At 38.0% G+C, this 18,304-nt stretch overlaps 1 protein-coding gene across 1 annotated transcript in view; it reads right to left on the reverse strand.

Annotated features, from left to right (window-relative positions):
* The window catches only part of RAPGEF2 (Rap guanine nucleotide exchange factor 2), a 201,007-nt gene that overhangs the window by 128,966 nt on the left and 53,737 nt on the right, over window positions 1-18,304 (reverse strand). Inside the window, 2 exon segments of the mRNA XM_086611761.1 lie at window positions 9,638-9,694; window positions 13,221-13,291. Of these exon segments, the coding sequence (XP_086467887.1) occupies window positions 9,638-9,694; window positions 13,221-13,291 (128 nt within the window).

Below are 18,304 nucleotides of genomic sequence, written 5' to 3' on the forward strand. Positions count from 1 at the left end.
ATATCACCAGGCTGCCACCACTGACAAGGTTAGATAGTATTTTCAGACTTAGTCTTTGCATTTTCTAGTCAATGACTGTTCTTTGAGACCTCAGAGGTACTCAAAGTTCAAAAATCAGTACATGTTTATAAAGCTCCAAATTGTCAAGATCCAGGAAACTCAGTCTTCACCACTTGTATCAAACTCTTCATGCTGTGAGCTATTTATTCCACTGGAAGGTGCAGCTTCTTACTCCCAGACCCCAACTAGTTACATATATGCTACTTAAAACTGAAGTTTTACTTTTTAAATACAATGATTTTATTTTGATTTAAAGCAATCTGTAGCACTTCTACACCAGGTTCATAACTGTAAATCTGAATCAATATTAGCAGCATATCAAAGAAATTATGCACAAAAATAACTTGTTTCAATACATGTTCCCTGATTCTATAAAGCATCTATCTATAGTAGCACAGGTCTCCCAATTCTAGTCATCAGATTTCCTGATCACATAAAATGCTGAGAAGCCTTCCAAAATATTCAGCTACAATAAAGATTTAAATCAACCTGCTGAAAGACCCAATAAATCTCAAATATCTACACCATCTCCAGTGTCTTCCCTTATCCTAACAAGCCCTGATGCATCACTTTTTCTTTAAAGCGCCTTTAGAAATAGCTGCATTTTAGTAACAGTAATCCATTTAACTCTCATTCTCCATCAAGAATGTATCACTACTAAAACCTCTGGCATGATGAATCATATTCAGCACATGCTTACTTACGTGCATTTGGTTCAACCGAGATAATGAACATTGTAAGTATGTACAGTGGCAAGAATTTGCAGGTCTTTGTGATGACCGCTTTAATTCTGTCAAATAAGACATCACTTCAGTGCAAAATTCAGCACCTGGACTTGAAAGCATATGCAAAACATAAGTCTTTGCTGCTCTGATGACCTTCTGGTCACTGGTTTCTCAGTCAACTCCTTTAAGATAGCACTTGAAAAAAGCTAAGTGGTGTACAGGTCTCAGTGGAAACAAGCATGGAAATGGCTTCCATGTAATTACTCTTTCATATTCCTTTTACAGGAGATGTATCTGTCCTGAGACCTAAACAACAGAGGTGTCATTCTGCCTGCAACACTTGACTGAATGGTCCAGCAATATCAGATTCTGGAAGAACTCCTAACATAAGTCAAACATCAGCATCCTGACTTACTTTCCAATTCAGAGGTATTTTCCAAGCTACTTCACAAAAAGGTCATGAAACGAGCAAGAACGATTTCTTGGTTGTGAAAGAGCTAGTTAGAATTACTCTTTTCATAAATCATTAAAATTCCAACCACTAAAGGATTCGTTCAAGACTTCCATTTAAGCTGGAAATAGTACCATTCCTACAAGCTATAACATTTGTAACTATTTTGATAACTTATATCACAAACCAAAGTGTACCTGACAGATTACATTTTCATGAAATCATACTCAAAGTTGTTAAAAGTTGAATAAATTTTAGAAAGTAGACAGAGCAATTTGTTCATGCTCCCAGATCACCATTTGAGAGGAACAGAAACAATGAAAATTTGACATGTCAGAACTGGGACCTCTTTCAGGCATTTAAGCACTACACAAGAAGAAATTAGAAAGAACATTACTCTGCAAGTTTATGCTCCATGGGATATTGTTTCAGCAGATTAACCTGTCTGTTTCTCTTTGCTCATTTTAGTTACCTTCTGTACGCTGAAAGTTATAGGTAGTTTATGGTTTAATTGAATAACCATTGCCACAATTAGACATTAGCCCTGGAGTGCCTTGGAATGTCAAACATGTCTAAGTTTAAGGATTCTCTCAGGTAGACATATCATTGCCTGAAGATCCTGCCCATTAGCACTGTATTGTTGTAGCACTCAGAATACTCAGAAAACCGTTTACTCACATTGTCAGCGCTGCCTATAACCCTCTTTACTAAGCTAGTTATGCAGTTACCTGACATCTGCCAGAGCATTTTAGATGCTCCTGATGACATTAAAAGGTGTAACCCAAACACAGAAGTAAAATAGATTGGGTACTTAATGCATCAGCCACACGTAACTTTTAAATACTTTTTTAAAAAATAAAGTTACTTTTATTCTTACTTATAATGTTCACTCTAAATATGAGAAAATGTTAAAATATATCCAGTAATGAAACTGATAACTTATAATTTAGAACTTCTAATTTTCATTAAACAGGCATCTTCATTTGAAATATGCGCTTTATGTCCACAATTATGTTTTATTAATGGAGACAAGATGAAAACTGGTGTCTTATCTCCTGGTAGCAAGAGTGGGAAATAAAGAAGAATGAACCACAGGAAACAATTCCTCAGTATTCATGAAAACAAATAATCAGAAGTATGTTTTTCTTTAGAGTATTTATTTGTATTCTTTTCTACTTCTGACAAAATCAGTAAAATAAAACAGAAAATTCATTCAAACCAAAGATTATTGCAGAGTGTCAGTAATGTGTGTCAGTCTAAGACAGCTGATTAAACAGGCAATCAATAAACACATTATGCAAATACACATATGCAAGTTAATTGACCTATTGTCATTGAAGTCTTGGTATTAAATTTGTACAGTGAATTAGCCCTTCGTATCAGAAGAGAAATTCAGAACGAAAACATTAGTCTCCTATATCATCAGGAAAATAATTACAGAAGCAGTAAAATAGAATGGTCTTGCATCCAAAATACTGAGGTCAATCAAGACAGACAATTCTACTACTAATTATTACACCCTTCTAATATTTCCCAAAAATCAAAGCTTTTATTCTCAAAATTACAACAAGAAAAGCATGATAGCTTCTTGTGAAACATTTACAGTAAGGAAGGTGCACATTAAAAATCCTTCAAAAACTTTAGTCTTCATTCAAAGTAGTCTCAAAATCAGGTCAAACAATAACACAGAAATTCAAAATTGGCTATAGAAAGCCAACAGACTGTAACGTTGATCACTGACACTATTAAGAAGCCTTGATTCAGTGTCTGTTTATACAGAGCTGACTGTCAAGTCTTTGAATGTATTTGTTTTAATCATACACATTGTCTAAGAAATTCCCCACAGAAAATGCATCCACAACATAATGTACAAACTCAGGGTCCTGATCTACTGCAGTGCAGAACTGGCAGTATCCCAACGCTACTTTGGCAACTGCCCAACTATCAGAAGGTGCAATATACCTTTAGGAATACCTTAAGGAAAAGGATTTAAAAAAAAAAAAAAACAACCACACAACACCAAAGAAGAGACCAGAGATCAGCCCTGCTGCAGCAGTTCCTTGCATTATTAAATATACTGCTGCATGACTTCCACAGAAACCTACGGATGCACAAGCAGAATTAATATATATTGCCTGCAGAAGTCTACATGGAAATTAGGGTGCTGACCCAGACAGATGCTTCAAACAGACACACTCTGAGTCTACTCTTTATTCAGAATGTTTTAAGTAAGTTTTAAAGTAAGTTTTAAAGTGTCTCATATTTCCACAACCAAGGAAGAAATCTTTCATAGGTGCTCTCTGAAGTCAAGAACATTTGGTAAACAAAGACAGTAAATGCAGAAATGTGACCCAAGCGTCCATGAACAGGTGCATTCTGTTCAAAAATCAGAAATTCTAATTAATTGAAAGTCTTAAGGAATACAAGAGAAAAATTTTACTGAGTATCACTAGCGGAAACATCAGCTTGATCCTCATACACTTCTCTAGCAATTTCTTTCTGTAATATTTCAGGTTTCAAATTTCATATCCGTAAGATATAAATATATATAGCTACAGATCACACACATCGTGTCTATACAGAATAACTTGGTTTTATGATACCATCATAAAACTTGCTAAACATGAACAGAACACAAAAGCACTCCTTCATACACAAACATGCATCAGAAGACATATTTCAGTTGGACGGTCTCAGCAGAGCTGTTCAGTTTAAAAACCATGCACCAATAGCTAAAAAAGAAGCTTTTAGCTCATTTTGGTCACACTTCATTGCACCATTAAGTCAGGCTATGCAGAAACATACAGCGACTTTGGCATCACTTCTTGTTTTGTACACGCTGCTTCCTCCTCCTGAGAGGTCTGCAGGGCAATACACTACGGTGAAAACCATGAATTCGCCAAGTGTCACTTTTATGGTAGGACTTAAAAGTTTGACTCAGATTCCCACTCTTCAAGACTATTCATATACCTACTTCTCACCTGTCCTTGCGCAGAACTACTGTACATTAATTACATAGACCTACAGCTGCAAATAAAACTACTGCTTAGCTGCGTAGCTAAGACACACCCAGGCAATTTACAGCTATGCCCAAAAATCCCTCCTTGACTTTTGGTGGAATGAATGATACCTGGGAGAGATGACAGCATGTCTCCTCCCTGGGAAGAGCATCCTCCTGAGGAAGCTCGGCAAGTTCCCCGCCAGTCACTGCCTGGAGTCCAGTCCGTCTCCCCAGCGCCTTGGGGCGATCCTCTAACCGGATCCTGTCCCAAAGCCATGCAAAGGCAATGTCCTCCAGCATTTTTCAGACATGCTGCTTTACCTCACGAAAGGCGCTAACATTTTCATCTAAGGAAACCATTAGTATTTTAGTAGCAATCAAAAAAGTCATGCTCTTTTATTTTCTTTCCAGATTTCATTCATTTCAGCCTTCGACAGCAGGGCCAAGCCTGCTCTGGAGAAGGCTGCATGGTCAGCCCAAAACAAGTATATTTTGTTCTTGTGATCTGCCACAGTGATGTAACTCAGAAAATCTAAGACTGGATAATGATATTACAGCTACTGGACCTGAGAATTTGGTTCTAAAACATGGAAATGTTTTAGAAATGTTTTGCCATCCAGAGGAACCTTGACAGGCTGGAGAGGTGGGCCCGTGTCAACCTCATGAAGTTCAACCAGGCCAAATGCAAGGTCCTACCATCTGGGTCATGGCAATCCCAGGCACAAATACAGACTGGGCAGAGAATGGATCGAGAGCAGCCCTGAGGAGAAGGACTTGGGAGTACTGGTGGACAAGAAGCTCAATATGAGCCGGCAATGTGCTCTTGCGGCCCAGAAGGCCAACCGCGTCCTGGGCTGCATCAAGAGGAGCGTGGCCAGCAGGTCGAGAGAGGTGATTCTTCCCCTCTACTCTGCCCTCGTGAGACCTCACCTGGAGTACTGCGTCCAGTTCTGGAGCCCCCAACATAAGAAGGACATGGACCAGTTGGAGAGGGTCCAGAGGAGGGCCACAAAGATGATAAGAGGGCTGGAGCACCTTTCCTATGAGGACAGGCTGAAAGAGTTGGGACTGTTCAGCCTAGAGAGGAGGAGGCTCCGGGGTGACCTTATAGCGGTCTTCCAGTACCTCAAGGGGGCCTACAAGAAAGATGGGGAGAGGCTGTTCAGGAGGGCCAGTTGTGATAGGACAAGGGGTAATGGTTTTAAAATAGAGGGAGGTAGATTCAGATTGGATATTAGGAAAAAATTTTTTACCATGAGAGTTGTAGAACACTGGAACAGGTTGCCCAGAGAGGTGGTGGATGCTCCATCCCTGGAGACGTTCAAGGCCAGGTTGGACGAGGCCCTGAGCAACCTGATCTAGTTGGAGATATCCCTGTTCCTTGCAGGGGGGTTGGACTAGATGACCTTTGAAGGTCCCTTCCAGCCCTAACCATTCTATGATTCTATGAAATATCCAAAAAGACCAGCTGAAATTACATATCTTTATCCTTTTTGTAGCCTCCTCTGCTTCTCATCCCCTTTTCCCTTCCCTTATCCTCTCCCCGCAATATAAGCACTACAGTCTTTACACAAGTGGACGTTTTTCATCTCAGATTGTTTGACAAGTGGGGAACAAGGCAAAAAGCAGGATAAAACATAATTGTACAAACACAACTATTTATTAAAGGCCCTGCCTACCACAGTCAGTAATTTAGAGAAATGGCAATCTCTTTCATTTCAGCTGTGGACATTCTCTGTGGTAATAATTCAATTTTACAAGTAACATTTTTTCTCTCCCATCTCCAGTTTATATGTATGCCTTCTACTTTAGTTTCACAATAGAGTCCCCTGAAAACACTGCATTTCACTGCAGCACAGAAGGCTGCACAACTGAATGACATGAAAGCACACAAACATGTTGACATTAGACAAGAAGTTTTTCCAACCATAGACATTAACACTAAAATTCAGTTCAAGATGTCCAAGAGATAACTACTCCACTTCAAACACTTGTCCTTTTCAAAGAATTAACACAATCAAAACTACTAGCTTACTAGTAAGTTGGTACAGACTGAGAAATTTGTTACTGATTAGAGCTTAAATCCAAAATAAACATCTCGCAATATTCTCAGAAGGGATGTGGGAGGTAGGAGCACATATCCTATCAGGCTTTGAGTAGAAAGTTTTCTAAAAAACTAAAACACACTTTACAATAACACGGGCTGGGTTTTTCTTCGTTAATTTAAAAAAAAAACATTATAAGCACACTTAAGTTAGGTCCAGGTTTAACTGCACAGAAACTGAAGAAAATATGATCACAAGAACATGTTGTGCCACAGCATTGCAATTCAGAAACACAGGAAGTTTTATTTTCAAGTGACTTTGGACAGCAAGTCATCAAAATTTAAAATGTTTTCTGCCAATCTAGTAACTTTAGAGAAGAAAATAAGGGAAGCCTAAAGACATGCAAGACTTCCTTACAGAAAGAGTAAGCCAAACACCACTGATGCATACAGACAGAAGTATTAAGCAGCATGGCTGAAAGCCACATGCAGCCCCTATACAACTAATGAGGGGAAAAAAGAGGTGGCTCTCTAATAAAAGACATTCATTTGCTTATAAGGAAAACATATATGGCCAAAGATTCTTCTCTGCCATCATGGCAAACATTTAAATTCTGGTCTGAAAAATTTTGTTCAACTGTCAAGATGTATACACACCTTCTACAAATCTGCTAAAACTTTGGTTTCCAAAGAAAACACTAATTAGAAACTTACTGTTGGAAATATCAAGAATGATTATTATGCAGATATGAAAAAAGAACTTTTTTTTTTAACTACTGATAACATATATATCAAGTGACCAAACTAAATATTTTTTTTAAATGAGATCTGCAAGTAGACTTGAATAAAGGTAGCAGGTAAAAAAAAAAAATAAAAAAAATCAGGTACACATGTCAAACCTCAATTCTGCAAATTTGCCTTGCAGGTTTTAAGCCCTTTTATCATTAACTTCCCATCAAATGAAAGTAGTAGGATGACTGGCAAATGAAGAATAACTCGAGTTGAACTGCCACTTTTAATAACCCAGTTTCCATTTAAACAGGGAGATGGCCGTAGGGTTTGAGAATTTGTCACTACCATGTACACCCGCTGATAGGAAAGCACATGCAGATGAGATGAGCCAATTTTAAGCAGCGTGCTCCGTTTTATCTCTTTGGCCATAAAAAAAAACTGTAGAGATAATATGAAAATTTACAACTTTAAAAAAAATGGAGGATAAAAACATTACTGTTTGTACTGAATGTGGATAATTATTTTCAGCATTGCACACATGCAACAGAAATATATCTTTTTATAAATACAGCTGACAACGCAGATTTGAACAAAATTTTCACAATGAAAAAGATTTGAGCAAATAAACAGAGCAACTGTATTAGTTTTCATGTTAGCATTTAGGGATAAAGATTTAGCTTATCCACATTGAGATATTAAGTTGTGCCTCTGGGAGGTCACACACACAGGTCAATTAACAGCTCCAACAGTTGCAGCTATTTTAATAGATTTTTCTAATGAACATAGAAGATTAGCACCCAATTTCAGATTTCAATGAAAGTCATATCATCACTGGGAAAAAAAAAGAAACAAACAACACAGTTGTAACAGAGATCAAATTTAATGTTTTTTTTTAAACTTTAGCCTTCATGACAAAAATAAGAGCTCCAAGTGATAAATTCTGGCATGTCTAATAAAAAGTGACCATGTTACATGCTCCAAGCTCATTTCCTATGGCTCATAACTGAGTGGATTGATTCTAACCTGGCCATCACATTGCTTATCTCCTGTACTACTCAAAGGATTTTTCCAAACAGGTACAATGTAAAACTGGAATTCTGTTTTGCAGAAGAATGCATCTTTAATACATATGCTGAACTTGTGAAACAAAAAAGGATTCCTCCAAGTTCATTATCCTAAAAACAGAACACTGAAATTAGGCTTCAGGTTCCATGGGATTTTCTTACCAAGTAGATCTCAAATTGTTCATTAAAACAAAATGTAAACTTACAACTCAGATCAACAGAACATATATTTCCGGCTTCAAAATATTGAATTTTTAATTTTTTTTTTTAATAAAAAAATATATTCAGTGTTAACTTTCAGGTTTAGCCCATTAAACATTAAATCAGGGATGTGAAATGCTAGAGCAAGCACATTTTGCATTAACATCTATATCCAGAAACTGTCAAACTGTCCATTAAATCTACTGAATATATCATGGGGGAAAAAAAAAATGTCAAGAAGCAAGTAAATAAAAATGACAGGCAAACAACCAAAGTGAAATGAAGTCACATGAAAGGAGTGACAGAGGAAATCAGTGCAAAAGAATTGCATAAAGCACTTCAAGTTAACCAGATTTCACAATTTTCTGTTTGTGCATTGTATTTTCTCAGGCACGTCTCTCCTGGTAACTTTTGCCTGCCTTAAGCATATGCATAACTACCAGCCTGGATTCATTCAGCATATTATTGAAATTTAAACAAACAGAGTGAGGCAAGATATTGGGTCTAAGCAAAAACTCTAATACATAAACCAACTGCCTAGAAAAGGACAAATAACCAGCACAATGCTCACTAGCAAATTAGTCTGTAAAATTAATAAAGACTATATTGGTCTAATTAAAATTATCTATCCACCTATAGATTTTGACCTTATGCATTTTCCATACATAACTGATGACTGAGTTTCATTAGACATTAGTTTAACCTTGCTGAAGTCAAGGCTTAGCATTAAAGTTTGTTCAATCGCATCTTCCTCCTGATGCCAAATATAGGAAAAATTACGCATCTATAATCGAAGACACACAGGTACCACTCTGTATGCTTAAATGTTCAAATAATACCAGACAATCCAGAAAAATCTGCATTTAGAGTCTAGTTTAGGGGCAGTAAGTGAAAATCTGATAAAATTTTGTTTCGGTAAGTTGCATGCATAAACGAAGCAATTGCAACCCTCAAATCTCTACCGTAAATCTAAGCTGACGTTAGATCACATCCCTGCTAATTATAAGCCGCGGTAGATGTGTCAATTTGGCACGAAAAGCTGTTCACTACGATTGTGACAAAATTGAAGTGAGACTAAATGACAACTTATTCTAACAAGACATCCCACATCCCCTAATTCTGTATAATCTCACTGCTTACAAAAATTAATACAACACACATCACCAAGCGAGAGTCACTGTTAGCTCCCTTCCTGGCACCAGCAAATTTCTCCACTGTTTGACGATGAAAATGAAGTGGCTCATTTATGTTTACAGACTGTGCGCTGGGCGAGGGCATTGGCACTAAACACTGTCTTTAACACACTTAAAAATGAATTAATTCTTCAAACATCATACAAAAGGAAGCAGAAATACTTACTAGTACAGAACTTCGTTTGCTTCATGCCTTTCATATCTAACAGTTTCACACATCAGTCTGAAAGAGAAGAAGTAATTTTTAATTATGATTCCTATCAGTGTCACAAATACTTCACTTTGTGAAGTTAGCCAGTATTTCCAAATTTGCCTCCAGCACTTGCAGAAACTAACCATCGATTTAAAGCTAAGCTGATTTTTATTTTAAGAGAATAAATTGTTAAGTCTAAGCATTGAAGTTATTAGCTCATCCAAGATCAGATTTGATTTAGAACATTAGATGTAATTGCTACCATTAAAAAAAAAATCTGTAAAGCGGGTAAAGTGATACTGATCTCGTTTTTATAAAGTGATCTGATAAAAGTAAGTTGCTTTATATGGAAACAATTCAGAGTTTTATAAATGGATGGAAATTTATGATATGGAACACTAATTGGAGATATCACGATATACAAGCTGCTTTCTTTTTCAAGTCAGGTCAAACAGATAAAACATGAAATTATGTTGCATGGTAAATGGATGCTTCTCCTTTTGGTAAAATTCAGCAACTTAAAAATTACCATGAGATTTTAATGCTGAAATCCCAGAGGACTTTAATGTAGAGAGAATTTCCTGCAGGAAAATCCTCTGTCTGGAGGGGAGGATTAAAGCACTTTTACATTCATGGTCTGCCTGATAAATGTGGCATAATAGAGAGCAACTATAAAAGAACTTACCACGTATTAGGAAATGCAATGTTAACTTGGTGTAAAAAGTGAGCATGCCATTTCTGTCTATTGTCTTAAGGAAACGGACCCTGTAAATTACTGGGGGGATGGGAAGGAAACAAAACCCACCATCTCCCTTGGACTTTCTATGGCTCTGAAGCAGACTGCAAACACCAAGGCTATTTGACAGACAGATTTGCTTAAGAGGCTCATGCGAACATTCAAATAAAGAACTATATTTAAATTTGGGAAAGAAATTCTCATTCCTTGCAGGATAAGTCATCAGAACCTCAGCGCACCAGCGACCGCCTGCCCGCAATGATATCCTAAGCAGACAAAAGCACTCAAGAAATCTTGCTCAGACAAAAAGGTCTCAAAAAAGTTGATATGAGGCCTGGAAGAGCTGGTCTGGGTTTGATGTGACACTTGAAAGGTCTCTTATTGCCGTTTCCCAAATCATTCATTTCAATAGCCAACAGGCTGCTACAAAAGTTACCTCAGCACTGATCTCTTTTCAGGAGTTTACTTATTAATTCAACTCACTAAGAAATAATGCTTTTTCTGTCCAGAAGTGGCAGGCTTACAGTGGTATCTTGATAATTCATAAATTGTGAATAAAAAAAATATCAATATCTTAATTCCATTTTTTCGAAGAGTCAAGTTTTACTACCACAGCCCTTCCCCAACCCCAGTATTTTAGATCTACTCTTTGGACTACCTTTGAGAACTTGAGAACTTTTCTTACAGACAACTTCTGTATTGTATACAATTATTACACATTGTGTATCAATTTCAGTTAATCAAAAAATCATCTTGCTTCCTGGCACAGCAAAAAAAACTTTCAGTGACAGAACCTTCTGTTTCAGACACCGTTCCCCACCATAGAATCAGGTCTTGCCAAAATCCTTTACATCGAAGAGCTACTGTCTGCTTCTTCCTCCTCAGTCCTCATCATCTCCTCAGATCCTCTGTTTTGAGCGGACATGAGATTACTGGTGAGAAGATACCAGCAGAAAAGTCATTGCTAGCAGTCAGATTTAAAAAGTAAAATACTGCTCAAGGATAGTTTGTGCCCCGCTGGTCTGAAACGATGCTGGGCAATGGGCCATCTAAGAGTAGGAGTCACAGGAAACAGAATCACTTTAACAAGTAAGTTTTGTTCCCCTCTGAATTGAGAGGGAAGGAAGTACATTCTTGATAGTCACGCAAGTTCACCACTGGCACTGTCTGAGTCTTACAGCATTTTGGTTCCATTATTAGGACAGTAACGGGAGAAAATGCCTCTTAAAGAAGGTAGCCAAGTGTTTCAATTCCTGTGTTAAACTGGAACAGTCAGAAATTACAGCAGTCAACTAGTACAAACTAGATGGCTTCCCCAAGTATTTGAAAAACTGAATTAGTTCTGGTCAATACTAGCGTTTAATTTTCACTCAAACATGATCTGTGCTTTCTAAACAACTGATGAGATCATCAGCAAGCCATAACATAAGTTATTCACTACTAGAGGCTATATTTAATGATCTAGTTTTTAATGAATCTCAGAAGTGTTGTGGCATCCCACCGCCACAAGAAATGTTGTATCCTAAAAGATACTATAAAAGCTTTCTGCCCCACATCTGCCGGGAGAGCCCAGCCTTTTCCATGTATGGTACTGTAAACAGAAGCTGTCTTCTAGGAATTCACTGTGCCGGGAGAGCAAGCCCATTCCACACATTCCTCAGCAAGAACCTCATTCTGCACAGGATGCCAAAAAGCACACATCAACATACCATGCAAGCATATGGGCACACTTTGATCTTCGTAAACAAGTTAATATCGGTTCAACTCAAGCTATGCAAAATTTGATGTGCTAAAAGTCTTGCACGTATTAGCATAACACAAAATACTTTAACTGAATGTGATCGTGGCCTCCTTCCAAAGTACAAGTAATTACAGAGACTACTTTGAAGCCGATATTCACATTGCAAAATGTGTCTTAAGCACTTTGGGAGAAAGAAAGCTCAACCTTCTATTTTCTCCAAATTACAGAATATTGGCTTGGGAATGCAGACTCTTGACAGAGTGACGAAGCAAGAGGCCTGAAATTAGAACCTAAGCCAGTATTAATCAAGTCAGTTGCTTCAGCATCTTCAGATGTGGCAAACATTGGCAAACCCCAGGATGCAAAATAATAGTAAATCATCCTCTCTTCCCATAAAGCACACAGGGGATCTGCTGGCTTCCTCCTGTATCGGGCAGCCTCACACTGATGTCTAAATACCCTTAGAAACCTCCACTGTCAAGACGTCTATGTGAGGACAACTGAAACAATTGCTTAAAAATCAAACACAAGTCTTTATAAAAAATAAGAACTTAACCTGGAAGTTTTTACTTGAATTTATTTGCTTCATGGAGTATTTTAGTAAACAAACACGTGGATGAAATTTATTAGTAATTTTTTACTAAGTATCATTTGCATGTGTAGTACATAATTCGTCTAAAACTTCCACATGAAAGCAAGCACAAACTGAAACAGAAGTAAAATAACAGACTCTGCTATCGTGATTATTAACGTTACATAAATTATTTGGATTATATATGGACTTTCATTCAGGACTGGAACTTGTACTCTGCATGTAAAGCATTTACTCCTAATCTGAAAGTTTGAGAAGACAACAAACACATAATAGAAATCCCAAGGAACAAATAGAGATACGCATATGCACACATACAAGAAAAAAGCCTTAGGACAATAAAGAAGGGAAGAAATGGATGCAGCGATGGCCAGCTTTTCAGTTTGAGGTAGGGTACAGAAGAGGAGTACATAGTTGCCAAACTTCCTGTTCCTTTGCTTTATCAGTGCATTAACATATATGTCTTTTTAATGACAGAGTATCATACCTTAGCTGATGCTCCCTCAGATTAGACAAGGCTTCCATTCCATGTAAATAGGAATACACAATCTCCAAATCCTACAAAGATAAGGAAAATGTTATTAGAATTCTCAATTTGGTACAAGCTATTAAAATACTGTTCTCATGGAGCATTCAGAGCTTTCCTAATAGGGGCAGCAGGGGTATTTGAAATAACACATTTACAACAGGCTAAAGGCAAGTTGCAGGAATACCTTGGATCATACGTTGGAACCTGAAATGGGGAAGAATGATGCAATGTCCACATCAGAAAACACAAACAGAAACATTTCTGCTTTTGCTGTCGTTACTCACGCCTAGGAAACAAGCCTGGTTCAGAATTCCAGTGAGCTACTTTGCAACTACCACTGTCCTGCTTCCCGATGCCAACGTACCCAAAAACTTGCATTTATTCCATAAAGCAAGCTCATAGAAATTGGTCTTTTCATGTTGAAGGGAAAAGGAAAAAAAAAGTACAAAACAGTCTCACAAAATACCCCACTGTACATAAGTATTTATTAAATTATACCCTCTTCAAATGGGAGGTAAACGACAAGCTTAAATAAGAAAAAAAAGTTGGCATGAACAGAAACTGTTGGCACGAGATAATAAAAAAATAATCATAAATACAGTTCTAGATACATGGCAAAGTGTTACATTCAACCATTGTGAACCTCCAATATCCAGCTCACAAAACAACATTAATAAAGACATGAAAACAACATCCAAGACTAAAACTTCCCAAGATGCAACTATGGAAACACTAATGTCAGTCTAGAGGCTTTGCTAATATTATACTTAAAATTACTACAGCACTTAAGAGAAAAAACTTCAGAGCAGTCCACAACATCTGGGATGATTTAACTTTGGCTCACGGATTTGATGCTTTTCCATCATCTGTTTTTTTAAACATCCTAGTTAAGAGTCAATGTATTATCCATAATTCACTGAAAATCAGAGCAGTGGCTCGTAACCACTAGATGAGGCTGACGAAGTTGAGAATAACCTAACATCAACAGCAAATGCTCTCCTAACTCACTGCAAGAGGATGTTTTCCAGCAATGAAATATATCAATACTATGAATTTATGAAAGACTTGGCCACTGGGAAAACTTTTTTTATTTAAAATTGATCGTGAAGTACAGAAATACTTGAGCTTTCAGACACGATGAAAGAATGCTAGATGTGGTATTTGGACGAAGACTTTAGAACTGATGTCGCAGAGAGAACCTGAATTTCAGTAAGAGAAATAAAAATAAATCTAGTTAAAATATATTAAGTGTAGAAATGTTACTGTACTTGTTTAAACCATACTATAGATCAGAAACATACCAAGAGTTACACTCAATGGTTAAGACCAAATACACGTCTTTCATTGAGTACCTAAAGAATGTCTTTCTCTCACAATAAAAAAAAGCAAATATTCAGCTCAAAAGGTGAAAGAATTGCACGAGCCAAATGCTGCGATTTCACTTCTATTCCAGTCCTGCTGTTCCCTTGCCCTCCAGAGGCTTTGGTCCTCCTGTGCAGAGCACAGGACACATCAAGGACAAAAGGAATTATGCATGGTTTGGGATGGAGAGACCTTACACACAGAAGGCTTTGAAGAGAAAATACAGTAGTGAGTTGCTTTTTTGTCCTTTTTTTTTTTTTAATACTAATAAAAGCGTGTGAAAGGATGTGCCTGCCGCAGTCAGTGACCTGCCCACTTGCTAGACAAGCTGGAGGTGAGCAGAGTATCCCGGAAGTCCCGTGCCAGCCGGCAGCAGGGTAAGACACGAGCCCGACAGTCCCTCTGTCACCACTATCACCCGTCCGGACGCACCGGACTACGCTGCACAAGCCACAGGCTGTCATGGGAGGCTGGGAGTGGATCACTAAGGATCAGACATCCATCACAGTGGATTACACGGAAGAGAGCCTGGCCAGAAGGTGCTACTGTGATTTGTTTTTGGCAAGTCTGTCTAAAAACAAGCAGATGCAGAACAGAAGGAGAATTACCCTTTGCCACCAGCTCGCACTGAGGTTTTTCTCGAGTGGCACAGATTTTTACTTGCAGTGAAGGACTCACAGATGAACAAAGAACCATTAAGGATGCTGACTTATAGGGATTCACAGATGTATAAGTGGGAGTGCGTGGTAAAAGGAATTCACGGACACTCGGTTTCCAAAACTGCTGGGTGACACCAACCTAGGGACAAACCCTGCAGATGTACAAAGCAGTAAAGAACACAGGTTATGTTCCTACAGAAATGCAGCTGAAGTGACTCAAAGAAGGGGGAATGCATTAAATCATTGAAGTTTCACAAGCAACAGACAAGATAAGCTTAGTGAACATTTTTTTTAAAAAAAAAAATAATCTCTCTTCAAACTATAAGCGTACTTGTCAAATCCTTGCAAATACAACATCCTATAGGTCCTCACACCAGAAACTGCAGTGGGGGGAGGTCCTTGCCTAAAACTGGCAAAAAAAGAGACCTAAAAAGATCAAAGAAAAAGCCCAAGAGACCTAAAGAGATCTGAAAAAGCAGAGGTCTAAGAAAAAAATAAAAGAAAACAAACTTTAATAAATCTTTACTTTGCTTCCATCATGGTTGCTGGCTGCAGCAACACAGGGAAGAGAAAGCAGACAAAACCATGGCGAGAACTAAGGTGGGTTTTATTCGGTTTGCAAAAAAAAAGCAGCAAGAAAATAGACCAGTGCTCCAGGCAGTGGAGTCCTATCAAAGCAAACAGTCATTATAACATTGCAGCTGATACGCACTGGTATTAAATCAGACAACTGTTTCGAAAAAGTGTGCTGCAGACCGTTCTTTAAGCTGTACCTTTCCAGAGGATGTCTAGCAGGAAACAGCTCCCTCTAGCACCGAAAGTTTAAGTAACAAATAATCAGCATCATTCCTTTCAATTAAATTCTCCATATTAGTGCAAGGTACAGAAAACTACGGTAGAGTCAAAAGAGCTGAATATATTTTCATATATTGCCAGTAGGCACTGCAAGCTTCCAGTCAGTCTGCAGCATTAGAGAGTAAGAAAGCAAACTGGAAAAAATAAAATTCAAAAATCCAAATAACACGTTAGTGTCATTAGGTCACCTCAGTTTTATCTCAGGAAAAACTATGCTTTGCTTACTTAGCAAACATACTCATTATTGAGCATAAATAGCTGTTTCAGCTTCTTAATTGAAAGTGAATTAATGGAATGCAAGAGTCCTTCAGAAATATTTGTGCCAAATGTTGTAAAATCCTAAACAGATTCCAAATGGTTGAAACAATGGTTTAATAAAAGCCATTTCACAAAATAATGCACACACATAAACTGAGGCATGTAAGCCATGAAAGTCTTTAATTTTGATATTCTAGACACTTGCCAAAAAGCTAAAATTTTAAAATTCTCAGGAAAAGAACTTTATCTTTCAAGAAGGACATAGCCTGCCTATGTGATTTATGCTGGCTAGGTGAGCAAAACTGTAAAGCAGCAGCTAAATTGAGCCCCACTGTGACTTGTGCAAACACTTCTGCTAGCTTGCACTGTCCCTGAAAGCTGCCTCTAACTAATCCACAAAATATATAAAATATGCAGGTGACAGTCTGATGCTGAAGCCTGATGAAGGTGAAGCCTGATGCTTTTCTGGAGGTTGTTTTTACAACACATATACTCCAATTACCACGAGGTGGCAGAGTGAGCCATCAAAACCTCTGAGAAAGTAATTCTTTGCACAGTTTCTCCTTTATTTTTTAAAACGTAACTTCATAACAGTTTTTAAAAGTCAAGAGGAATAAAGTTAATCATCACTGTTACAACTGGTTAAATGTTCTGCTACAGGAAGGACTATTATACTTGCACAGAGGAACCACCAACTTTCTGCTTTCTAGTTTTATCCAGTCAGCAGAATTGAAAAAAAAAAAAAAAAAAAAAATAGCAAAAGCAACGCAAAAGCTCGGCTGATCTCGCTTCAAGAATCAAGTTCTACACAAAGATTGTGGCAACAGCTTGACAAAACATGCCAACGGAAACTCCAAAATCAAAAATTAAAGACTGAAATCCAATCTACACTTGAATTTGCACTGCAGCCAAAGATGTACGCTTGGGTTGCCGTGTGTGGAGCAGCCCGAAATTTGTGTAGTTCAGCGCTACTGCTTCATGTGTTTGTTGCCGTGGTGTCAGCGGCTCAGTTTAAAGTTCTGACTGTACTTTGAAACAAAACGGAGAGACTCAAGTTTCAACACAGCCCAACTTCAATTAGAACTGTAGAAACACACTGGTCTGCAGCCTTACCTCTGCTCTCCGTTCTAATAAAAATCTGCATGTGTTTATGCCCAGATATTTCTACCCATTTCATTTGTGCTTCAAACATCTGTGGCAACACCAGTTATACAAACCAGGCAAACCCAAAACAGAACATTGGCCCAAAATTCATACTAGCTTAATGAAGAAATTCTTACTTCAGTAAAGTGACAGAGACGTGAAAATTTGCTACATTGGACTGAAAAAGTTAAACCTCTCTAAATATCACAGACTTACACTGGCTTGAGTCCTGGTCTGCACTAAGGGGTGAAATTCCAGGCCCAACTCAACTGTTCAACCTTGCCACAGTTTGAAAGCATTAAAATGCTAAAGTGAGAAATTCATTACTCTTAGTGAGAAATTGTCATTTCTGTGAAGTGGCAAACAAGTGGAGAGAAGCTTTCATCTTAGTTTGATTTATTTTAAATCAAAGGGTAAAAATAAAATACAAGCTAATTCCTTAAATCACTGTCTTGGATAAAGAAAAAAAAAAAGGACCTTTTCAAAGCACCTGATATTCACCTTAGGCACAAAAAGATCTACCTGCTGAGCATACAACAGGCTTTGAAAGGCTGATCTTTGTTAACATAACCCATCTCTAGCTCACATTCAGTCAACCATCCGTAGCACCAGGCTCCAAGAGTGAGCGCACCCGGGCTCCCTGTCAACACCTGGCAGCTCCAGACCCCACCCCAAGTCCAGGTTTCACTGTTGTGAAAACGGGAGGTCCCACCCAGTCCCTCCCCTCTGCCCTCCTGCCACCTCCCTGGCCCCAGGACGAGCACC

This window comes from Tauraco erythrolophus, chromosome 5 (assembly GCF_009769465.1).
Source record: "Tauraco erythrolophus isolate bTauEry1 chromosome 5, bTauEry1.pri, whole genome shotgun sequence".
Lineage (NCBI taxonomy): Eukaryota > Metazoa > Chordata > Aves > Musophagiformes > Musophagidae > Tauraco > Tauraco erythrolophus.